This window comes from Theobroma cacao, chromosome 5 (assembly GCF_053813885.1).
Source record: "Theobroma cacao isolate CCN51 chromosome 5, ASM5381388v1, whole genome shotgun sequence".
Lineage (NCBI taxonomy): Eukaryota > Viridiplantae > Streptophyta > Magnoliopsida > Malvales > Malvaceae > Theobroma > Theobroma cacao.
In genome coordinates, this window is record NC_142643.1 from 4494936 (window position 1) to 4507777 (window position 12842).

Here is a 12842-nt window from a genome sequence, read left to right on the forward strand (position 1 = left end):
TTTAAGATATTATATTATATTATAAATTTTTATTTAAAATGTAATATTTGATAGTTAATGTTATGAATTTTAATTCAATATATAACAAGGTAGCGAGGTCAATCCACACTAATATTGAAAGGACATAGAGTCTTGTATCGGGAGCCAATCAGGACGAGGGGACCGCACTGAGTCCATCCAATCGACCAAGAACGTGTCGGCAGTCAAGGTCGAAATCAAGTTCCCAAATAATTAATCCATCAAATTGACTATTTCTATTTAATAAAGCATATAATCATGTGGGAATATTTGCCATTTTGTCTCCTTAAACTTACCTTTGTTACAAGCATATTAGTAGCCTCCTTAAACTTGGTATTTTGATTTCTAAAATATCTAGACCTTAATTGGAATAGTTAAGTCTAATATCCATCATAAAATCAAAAATCTAATAAAAATTAATTGATCGGATTTTATGTATAACATTTTCTTGTTTATATTATACAATTTAATTAATCTTAAGATAAATTTAATATTTTTTTAATAAGTAAATCGCATGATACATATTTATTAATTAAAATTTTACGGAGTGATTAGGATTTTAATTTTTAACATGGGCCACTTGAATCATGCTCACTATTAATGCAATCAGCTTTTATTTTTTTTATTTTTATTTTTTAAATTTGAGGTTACGTAATAAGAAAAGTTGGCAAAAAAGGGACCATATCCTAAGCAGTTGGCACTTGCAATCGGTTGTATGGTCTAGTTAGGATTGAAATATTTTATATTTAATTAAATATTTTTCTAAGCAATCAAGCGTTAATGGGCTATTCTTTTTAACATATTAACATGGCATCACTTGAGGCATTTGGTCTCCATCCGGCGCTGAAATTAACATTATCTTGTTGCAACAAATTAAAAATTATAATTTCTTTTGTTATAATCTATTAACACGTGCTTTATTCACACATCTAATAGATATCTAATTAGATGATAATTGTTTTCTATGGTTCTTGCGTAAATAAATGTATTTACTCTATTCCTTTCTTTGGGCGAATTAATGTTGATAATATTTTAAAGCTAGTAATTAGTAGTCAAATATTCAACGTGTGAGTTGATCTATTTTTGCTATTTTCCTCATAGTGAGAGGAGAGTGAGAAGAAATAATAATTAAAGAGATTGGAGAAATTGGTCGCAGTTATTTTCATATCTCTTTTATGGTAATTTTGTCCTTTTTTTTGGTTATATAAATATTAAAATATTGATACAATGTTAAAAAAAATTTCAATTATTAAAAAAAATTTAAATAAATTTTTATTCTTTTATTATATTCAATTAAGTTTTTATATTTTTATTTCGAGTCAAATATACTTTTATAATTAATAGTTGATTAATTGTTATTAATCAAAATATTTCTTTGTCATTTTATGTCTACATAATGCTGATGTGGCATTGATGCGAAAGGAGAAAAATGCAATATGGCCATATCATACGACATCAATATATCACGTTATTATCTATTATGACAAGTCAATTTATCATGTCAATGTCATGTGATACAAAATAATAAGTGATATTTTGATTAAGTCAACCATTAAGCAAAATAATAAAAGTAAATAGGGTAAAATACACTGACATCTTAACTTTTTAACCATAATTACACGTAGATACATTACTATTCAAAATAAACAATCCGTCTCAAAAAATATCTTTTATATGATATATAAGTCCTGCAATTAGTTAACCGTCAATATTTCAATTATTTTAATGATGTGATAATATTTTTAATATAATTTTACCTTTAATTAATTTTAAAAATTAACACTATATAACTTATAATTTTTCATTTAAAAAAATTTTTCTTATTAAATAAAATTATCTCCCGACCTATCATCTGATGGCAAAATCTAGCTTGGGAACACCAAATTCTCCTAGTTCGGGGGAGCACGATCGACGTTCCCTTAAGGATGGTCGACCGGTGTAAGGGAGTGTCGCCAATCGGCTTAAGAGAAAGGAAAAGAGTGGAGAAAGAAGAATGGTATTTTAGACATTTCATGTTTAAACATTAATTTTGTTTATACGTTTGTGGCAGATTGTACATTTTGAATATTAATAGACTTATGTGTAATTATGATAAAAAATTAAGAAAATTAGTGTACTTTATCTAAGTATATAAGTTTATTTGATTTAAACTAAAAGTAAAAAAATTTATTTGACTCAAAATAAAAGTACAATGACTTATTTGACTCAAAATAAAAATATAAAGACTTGATTGATCATAATAAACATATAAAAATTTATTTAAATTTTTATGAATAATATAACAATTTTTTAGATATTATGTTATAAAATATTGATCCATTTGTTAAGAAGATCACTTTTTTTTTTAATCAATCTTTGATACTATTTTTTATCAAACTCAAAGATCACTTAAAGCTGGGACCTGAATTAATGGCTTTTATTGGATTTGTTTAAATTAATGAATAAAAGAGTTAAATTAATTACAATGTTCGATATGTCATTATCATGTAATAAGCAGGTACATGAACATCATACACGTGTTTTTGATATGTCATTATCAAGTATACTTCAAACATGTCATTCATTTTAATTTGGTGCCGAATTTGAATGGCAATATTTCACTGAACTTGCCAGAGCTTACCCACCGCCTAACCTCATCAAATTTTTTAAATTAAATTATATAATTAGTCTCTATATTTTTGATAAATGAGTAAATTTAATCTTTTTACATTAATTTGTAAAAATTAAATTTAAATATTTTTTAAAATTGACAATATTAGTTTAATTATTAACAATATTAATTTTTTATTATTTATACTAATATATTAATTTTTTACTAATGTGATATTAAATATGATTATTTGTTAATGATAATATGATATTTTATTTATTTATTTCACAACATTCTTTTCACCACTTTAAATTATAGAGTACAGAAATTTAATTTTTTTCTATCTTATAACACTCTTTTCTTAAATCCTAGAAACTCATTTATATTTTTGATTTATTTCTATTCCGATACTGTTTAAAACCATTAATTGATATTGGATAATTTTATATCCACATTTATAAAATCCATATTAGTACTTGATCAGGTCATGTTAACACTATCATTACATCATTCATGAAATATCACATTATGATAAGCATATCATCAAATTCAATATCACATTAATAAGAAAATACTACATCAGCATAACGGAATGCTATATCAATATAGATAACATAAAATTTTATATTAATATTATCACTTTTAAAAAAATATAGAAATTTAATTCTAACAAATTATTATACAGAAATTAAATTCACTATTTTGATAAAATACAAAAATTAATTACATGATTTGATCAATTTTCTATCGTCATTTTTATTTCACTTTAGACTTTAACCTTTTATATGACTGAAGCATTGATAGGATGGCTGCCATTCCTATACAAACTAAATCAAATATCACGAAATTAAGATCTACTTCTAATCAATTCAAACTTATTTTGTCCTATTAATTATTCCACCCTTCTGACATTTTTCATCATCTATGACTCGAATTATTTGTCTACATTTGATGATGTTAATGACTCATAAATTAAAAAATATATATGTAAATTATTTTTTTTTTGGAATTCTAGCAAATGCCTGTATATAGATGCAACTTTCAGTGGTTGATAACAAAATTGGAGGACCACGAACTAAAAAAGAAGTCACCATTAATGGAAAAAAAAAGAAGTCATTATTAGCAAAATTTAAGGACCACAAATAAATTTATTATGTTTTTGTTTGTGCTTGGATGAATTGTCAGGGGGTTAATTACCTTGCAGCTTTTATCCTGCAGAGCAAGCAAGTTCTCTGATTGTAGCAGAAACAATATAAAGGCTAATTGATGCTAATTAAATCCTTAATTTAGAATCGAAGAGATTGAAAGTGTTGAGATGACTTGATACTCATCTTAATTTTGGTTAGCTGGGGAGTTTCTATCAAAGATATTTTCTAGTGTCGTCCTCATATCTTCTTCCTATGCTTCCTAGAAAAAATTTTTGGGATTCGAATAAAATCTAAGAGCATAGTTTAGTGAAGAATTTTGGCTCTATTCCACGTACAGTTTCAGGGTGGGGAAGGTGGGGACGGGGGAAATCAAATTATAAACACAATACATACAAAGGAGAATAAAAAATGAACATGTTGATTGAATCTGTATCTTCATTCAAGATTTGGCTTATTGTACTACAACTTGAAAGAAAACCCCATACGTCTAATTCATATAAAATAGTGAAGATTCGCATCAAAAAATTTTCCATGCCAAGTTTGTGCATGATTTTGTCACGTAACTATATCCACAAGCACTTATAAAAGGGAGCTTGCTCTAACCTGGGAAACCATTGTTATCTAAACTGGAAAAAAAAATGGAGTACGAAATTCTGGGGTTAAGTATAACCCTTTTATTATGGGTTGCATGGGCCATGGTGACAGGGCGGCACCGGCGTTTGGAAGAGCTAGGCCAGCTTCCACCAGGGCCAAGGTGGTGGCCTGTTGTTGGCAATATCTTCCAGTTAGGTTGGGCACCGCATGAATCGTTTGCTAAGTTGGCTCGTCAACATGGACCCATCATGACTCTATGGCTTGGCTCAATGAGCACCGTGGTCATCTCGTCCAACGAGGTGGCTCGTGAAATGTTCAAGAACCATGATGTGGTGCTTGCGGGGCGAAAAATTTATGAGGCAATGAAAGGAGATTTTGGCCATGAAGGGTCTCTTATTACATCTCAGTATGGTTCGCATTGGCGCATGTTAAGGCGCTTATGCACCACAGAGTTTTTCGTAACTAGCCGCCTTGATGCTATGCAGGGCGTACGAGAACGGTGCGTAGATCGGATGGTGCAATTTGTTGAAGGTGCTGGTGCCAATGGTACTAATTCTGTTGATGTTGGGAGATTCTTTTTCTTGATGGCTTTTAATCTAATTGGAAACCTTATCTTTTCAAAAGATTTATTGGATACTAAATCGGAAAGGGGTGCAAAGTTTTTTTACCATGCAGGGAAAGTCATGGAGTTGGCTGGTAAGCCAAATGTTGCAGATTTCTTGCCATTTCTGAGATGTCTTGACCCGCAAGGTATAAGGAGGAAAACCCAATTCCATGTCAAACGAGCTTTTGAAATTGCAGGAGAATTCATCAAAGAAAGGATGGAAAGTATGGAAAATGGAGTTTATAAAGGGAAAAGAAAAGACTTCTTGGATGTTCTTTTGGAATTTCGTGGTGATGGTGTTGAGGCGCCATCTAAGTTTTCTTCCAGAACCGTCAATGTCATTGTTTTCGTAAGTTGGCTCGTTCTATTTATTTTTTTGGCATTTTGCGGAATGAAAATTTTCTATATCAATCGTTTGACATTTTTGTACGGCATGCCAGGAGATGTTCACTGCAGGAACTGACACAACTACAAGCACTTTAGAGTGGGCAATGGCTGAGCTCCTACATAACCCTAAAACAATGAAAGTAGTCCAGGCTGAATTGAGGAGCACTTTAGACCCTGGTAAGAAGCTTGAAGAGAAGGACATCGAAAAGCTCCCATACCTTAAAGCAGTAATCAAAGAAACATTAAGACTTCATCCACCCCTCCCTTTCTTAGTCCCTCACATGGCCATGAACTCTTGCAAAATGTTGGGTTACCATATTCCCAAAGAAACACAAGTGTTGGTCAATGTTTGGGCCATTGGAAGAGATTCAACAACATGGCAAGAACCTCTGGAATTCAAACCAGAGAGATTCTTGGAAGCAAACACGGTGGATTACAAGGGACATCATTTTGAGTTTATACCATTCGGGTCTGGTCGTAGGATGTGTCCGGCTGTGCCTCTTGCATCTCGTCTGCTCCCAATGGCGCTGGGGTCGCTTTTACATTCCTTTGATTGGACTTTAGCTGATGGGCTAAAACCTGAAGACGTGGATATGACTGAGAGAATGGGTATATCACTAAGGAAATCTGTTCCCTTAAAGGCCGTACCAATTCCTCACAAAATTCCTGTACGGATAGCCTCTGATTAAAATATTCTTCCTCGATGAAATTAACCAGCTGAAGAGAGAAAGGAAATCAAGGAGGTCAGGAGTATGGCTTTAGCAAGCAGAAGACATCCTTCAATCGGCCTTTCATACAAATTCGAGTAGTGTTTTTGTGTGTGTATATTGCTTGATCCTTTACCCAAAGAGAACAAAATCTTAAATCTTTACCTTTAACTAGAGGAATAATTCATATCGCTAAATCAAGTGGGAGTTGAGACTTTTGGATATTGTTAACTGTTTTAGCATTCTGTGAAGTACACAATTAAAAAGAATTAATGTTTCAGCTTCGCATGTGATGCAATTAGCTTGGAGTGGGAAAATGAGAAAAGTTGTTTTTTATGTAAAAATCATAATTTTTTTTGTTGATATCGAATTAATTACGAGCTAAAATTATAAAAAATAAACAATGCATGCATGCATGTTGTTATGAATATGCTCACCAATTAGATATATATACACTACCATGTTAATGCCTTCTTAATTAATTACTATGTAAGTTATATTTTGAAAGTTTTAAATTTATTGAATTTGGGTTGCTCATCAAAAATTAAATAATCTCTCTCCATCTTACAAATTGTAACCAGGGACAGACCGATGTAGAATAGAGTGGTGTCAAATGACATTACTAAAGTGTCAAAAATCCTTACTAATTATACTACTTATGTTAGAGTTTTATATAATTAATGATACTAATGAACTCACTATTTTTTTTTTACAATTTTGTAAGAAGTAGGGTAAAAAACTACAAATCAAAATACCTTTAGTTATAACACTACTCAAAAAAATTCTTACATGCACCTTTGATTGTAACCCTCTACTCACTATTCGATCTTGTTGACAAATGTGTTTTGTCTTTTCCTCCAACATTAATAACTTTATTTGTATTTCCCAATATTTGATTGGGGAGCACATCTCAATCTTATGCCATCATCACCTATATAAATTTATTGGAGCCTTTGCTTTCTAGGTAAACATTAAACTAAGCATGCATATGTAATGAAGATGATTTTGCAATATAAAACCAATATATATGTAGTACAATTCCTAGACGAAGCTGAAAATAATATTTGATTGCTATATATATAACTTGTTAAAGTTCAATGTAATTTCCGTGATTAATGTTATATATAGTCAAGGTTCAACGTGGACTGTCTGCCAATTGGTATTAATCTGAAATAGTAGCATATATGGATATCAACTTTGTTCAAGATTATTCATCTTAGCATTGGAATTTGGCTTTAATCCTTGCCTTTGGCTAATTCCACCAAGCTCCTTTTGTTGTTTGCAAAACAAATGAAATTCAAAGGCCGCAAAGGAAAGAGTGAGCCAAAAGTAATATCTAGCTGCGGCTATTGCCAAGTCCAGATGCAGCTTATTGCATTTTAGAATTTGAAAATCTTAGTTGTCCACGTGCTTCGTGTACTTGGTTTTAGGATAAATTGACTTTCTAGATCATGTTCTACAATCAAATCCCTTAATTGATTAGCATATTGTCTTATCAAACCCTGACGGCTTAGCAAGTAACTTAAATGTTGAATAAATCTAATTATAAGATATAATAAATTGTTACTTTATCAAGATCAAGTAAGTTTAAGCTATTCTATAAAAAACAAAAAAAAATATAAATAATGTAAGTCCATAATTCTGTATTGAGAAAATCTAACAACGTTTCTTATCCATTTATGTTTGGATGGAGAATGTATAAAATAGAAAGATGAAAAATTTCCCGAAAAAAGTGGATGAAAAAAAAAGAGACAAAGAGATTTGAGATTTTTTTTTTACTCGTTTGAAAGAGAGAGAAGTATAGGAAATGAAACCATTTAGGAAAATTTAAATAAGTTTTTATATTTTTATTGTGTTCAATCAAATTCTTATAATTTTATTTTGAATCAAATAAACTATTGTATTTTCATTTTGAGCCAAATAAACTTTTAATGTCCATTTTCATTCTATACTACGTGACACTGATATAGTATGTTAATATATTATAATTGATGATGATGTAGTATGTTGATATATTATAATTGATGATGACGTGATATGTTAATTTGATATGATATCATGATCATGTGACGTTTTTCTCCATCTACATCAATACTATGTTAGTGTCATGTGGATATAAAATAATAAGTGGTATTTTGACTAATGACAATATTCAATCATTAGTCATAACAAAAGTTTATTTGACTTAAAATAAAATTACAGTAACTTGATTGAATGTAATAAAAGAATCAAGATTTATTTGAATTTTCTTAAATATTTTAAAGAATAAAACGTTCAAATATTTCAAAACATATTTTTTGAAATTTTAAATTTTTTTAAACCATTAATATTTTTATTAAAATACCAAGATTGGTCACAACCCTGATACATAAAATTGTAACACTCTCCATAATAGCATCAATCACCATAATACAAAATACATCATCAACATAAACACATCTAAATTAAAGATTCCTCAACTGCCAAGCACCAAAAATTCAGCACCACCCCACCCACGTATCGTTCTTTTCCACACTTCTTTTTGCAAAAATGTCGACACACAGTATTGGTTAACTTCTCTAAATATATTCTGAAAAGTAAAAAAGACACTTCCAATAGCGTTACTATGTATCATATCAATTTGTTGATAAAATTTCCACCATTTCCAAAGTCTTTTAGAAGGATTAAATAACCGTTATATAGCCATAATTGACAACTCCGTGATTTGCTTCAACAATCTCGAGACACTTGGTTTTTTCTTGGCTGCCTACATTTATTCTTCAGACTTATTGATTCCTCTTCTCTTAATCTCTCCTCAATCTCCCTTAAGCAGCTTGATTTGTGGTTTTTAAACTGAGATAATAGATGTTCAGTAATGGGCCCCTGCCACTTCCGGGGGAACCCGATTACTCTTTGATTCTTATTAAAACATTCTGGGTTTGTGATTTTTTAGGGTAATGGACACCTCGGGGTTGTTGTCATCACCCTCGAGCCCACAGACTGATTTTGATTCTTTTTCTTCTTCTTCGTTGTCCACTCTTTTCACCAACTTTTGCTTTTGGCTTTCTAGTGCCCCCTCTCACGTACGCTTCCATCACTTTTTCCTTAATTTCAGAAACACCGACCTCGTGTCGTGAATATTCCCTGTTGTTTCCTTTGTACCGCTCTTCATAGCTAAGTTATCATTACTTGGCTTTTTCTCCAATATCAGTTTTTGCCATTTTGGAAGAGCTAACCACCTCAGCCTCGTCTTCAACTTCATTGCAAAAACAAGTGAATGAGAAAATGTTTTGGTCTTAAAGCTCTCACCTTCATTCTAGAGAATCAATTTATTTGAAAATACTCCATGAATGCTATAGCCTCCACATGAAAATCAGTAACTGTGTGGTTATCATTGCTAATTTCCCCTTTGCTCCTTGTACTCTGCTGCACATCCTTTCTCAACGCTCAGTTCTCCTAATTCCCTTGCTGTGTCATTTCTACACATCAAAGCTTTTGTGTAGGATATCTTAGAGTTCTAAGAAGTATTCTGCCTATTCACTCCACTGTCAGTTCCTCGTTTTCACTTTGAAAAAAAAAAAAATGCCCCTTGCTCATCTGTTCTTCTTTTCCTCCAGTAGGAGATTTGCTCCCAAATCTGGAGATGTTTACTCCCAACTTCAGGTTCAAGAACCATGTACCATTCAATCTTTCAACAACTTTGAAAGCATCTGTTTGAAACTCCTATCTAACAAATCCAAACTTTTTTCCATGCTTGAATCTTCTTTGAGCAATGAACACGTCTATCATCTTGCCAAAAGGTTGAAATACTGTTTTTAACCATTGCCAATGCACCTTTAGAGGAATGTTATTCACAAACCAGTTTTTATGTGACTTTCCTTTCATCCTCTTGCTCCACACCCTAAGACCAAATTGAACTTCATTTAACCCAAAAAATAAATCAAATTAAAAAAATTAGGACCAAAGCTGTAGTTGCTTTCAATTTGGTTTTATAGGTTAGGAGAATATAATTAAAATGGGATTGTGTGTTTGCTTTTGTCCATATTGTTGCTGACAAAATATATAATTGTCTGGTTTATTTGTATTAAATTTGAAATTTAACGGTGGGATTTTTAATTTCGAGTTTGCACTTGGCAATAATCTTATCACACTTCTCTTGGTCATGTATGAGGTTACAATAAAAGTCATTTCTCGGATATCAAAGCTTGATCGTTGCATTTCTTAAATAATAAAGATTTTTTTTTTTGGAGTGAAATAATAAAGATTTTTAATGTTTAGAAAGTTCTATAATATAAGATTTGGGAATTTATATAATTGATTAAATATACGTGTTATTATATAATCAATCAAATGACGCCACTCAACTTTTCACTAAAAATATCAATTATGATCTAATGATAAATAACAAAACAAATCACTACATATGTTGTTTTTTTTCTTGCTGCTCAATCAAAATTACCTCATATATACATTTATGGAAGTTAAGTTATAATTTAATAAATATGAATAAATCTTTTCCTAATATTAATTATTTAATTAAAGTTTATTACCAAGTAATACCTCTATAAGTTATTCAGCGGCCAATTTAAATTTATTTATAAGGAGTTTAGAAATTATATATATAGCTTAATCTTTATCTTTGTGTGTGTGTGTGTGTTTTTTTTGTTTTGTTTTTCTTTTTTTTTATGAGAGGTTTGACATGATAATTTATGATTTTGTCAAGTTATTTGATATAAAAAAGGTAATTCTTTTTCATGTCCTCGATTTCAACTTATTAGTCAATCAAATTTCAATTATAGATTTTCACTTAAAAATTAATTGAATCTAATTACATTTATAAGTAATTGGATATTGATTTTATCAAGTTTTTTATTAGTGATTTTTCATTGATATCAAATTAAATGTGCTTTTATCCTCATTTATAAATACATAATTTTTATTTTATTATTATTTATATTGTAGGTAAATTACTTTACAACTCGTATATAATTAATTGATGGTGTGTCTTAATAAATGATTAAATTTTGACTTATGTCCACTACAACATTTTTCACCTATGGTTGCAAAAAAAATTGTAACTATAGGTGAAAAATATGCAGCCTTAAGTTAAGGTTGCACTTAAAAAAAGTGCAACCTTAGCGAATGTATGAAAAAATATAGCTGCACTTGTTTATGAGATTCAACATCAAAATTAAAGTGCAATTATATACTATATGACTGCAATCTTAAATCATATGGTAACATATAAAATGTGCAGCTAAAAAGTATAAGATAGAGACATATATAACTTTCTAATATGTAACAAGTTTTATGATAGAAACACATACTCACAAATCATAAGGTGCCTTTAAAATCAAATTGCAACAACTAATGCCTCAAAAATCAAATGCCTCAAAAACCATTTTCAACTTGGAACATCAACCCTCAAGGTCTTTACAATGTTTACAATATGGGGTTTCATTAAAAATGATCAACTAATTTTAGTAATCTCTCTCTTTCTCTCTTCATCTCTCCAATTCCTCTATGTACATATTTGTTTGTCCATTCTCCAACCTAATAAAACCATCTAACATTGCAGTTCTTAGCCTTCCTTACCTACAAAGATTAATTTGCAAGTAATTCATAATGTAATTAAAAAAAATTTATTTGTCCTATTTCATATCTAACTCTCTTTTATAAGATAAGAGACAAAGCATACACACTGACCAATTAACAAAAATTTATTTGTCCACTTTGATTTGAAAACAAAGCAAAAAAGTGAACAAAAAGGAACACAAAAAATTGGCAACGCTGTAAAAAGATTCATTATTTGTCCTCTTTCATATCTAACTCTCTTTTAGCATGGTACTATATGAGTTTTAGGTAATGCGTAGTTAACATTGGAGATTGGAAAGCACATTCTTGACAAGATGGATTAGGATGACAATATTTTGACTAGAACTATAAATTGCAATTTATTGACAGAATTGTTCTTGAAGAGAGTTAACCAAGCAAACTATGTAATAAACACATTGTAGTAGCATTCAAGTATACAAGAATCCTTTCCAGCATTAATTTCCACATGGAAGGGAAAAGAGAAAAAGGAAATAGAATCCTTATAACACTTAAGGGAACAATGGAGTCAAATGTATAACACTATGAGCACTTGGTGCAGGTTTCAATAAATATTGACAACATGATGAAACTCCAAAAAACAAGATCATTATAAATTACAGGTAATATTAACAACATTTTGAACTAGATTTATTTACAAAAGGTGTCTTTATGTTAACATCTATGATAAGGCCTCCTATGAATCAAATATAACTTGAATGCGTGTTATCTTAATGATTCTAGAGTAACCATACTGGATATCCTATAAATCCTGCTGCACATAAAAGCCCCTAGCTCAAGGTTTTAAAATCCCATTGTCATCTACTTTAAACATCTAGAATTGTTGCTATTCTAAAAAAAAAAAACCAAAACTCCATTCATGTATAAATTATGCAACACTTTAAGACTTACAAGATTCATTAAGAGTAGCATTTGGAATCAATTCTTCCAGGGATCTTGTCAGGCTCATTTGTTTAAAGTTATGCCTTTATTCTTCAGAGAGAAGGTGAGGAACATTGACTTCCACCATTTAACAAAAATAAAATGACATCACAATGATAAACTCTTAAATCATAAATCTCATTTCTACAGTAAAAAGCAATGAAATGAAAATTTATTTCTCTTGAGATTGATAGCGACTCAAGCATCATTTTGCAATACAAGGAATCAACAATTAGAGTGATAAGGTCCATATTTATAAACTGAGAGAGAGAGAGAGAGAG

The 12842-nt window shown here is 30.3% G+C and overlaps 1 protein-coding gene across 1 annotated transcript; it reads left to right on the top strand.

Moving 5' to 3' along the window:
* The first annotated feature begins 4394 nt into the window (after nucleotides 1-4394).
* LOC18598137 (iridoid oxidase-like) lies at nucleotides 4395-6294 on the top strand. Its single transcript, XM_018120902.2, has 2 exons — nucleotides 4395-5303; nucleotides 5395-6294. Exons 1-2 carry the CDS (start codon nucleotides 4395-4397, stop codon nucleotides 6028-6030), a joined length of 1545 nt encoding a protein of 514 aa, XP_017976391.2. The 3' UTR covers nucleotides 6031-6294.
* The last annotated feature ends 6548 nt before the right edge of the window (nucleotides 6295-12842 follow it).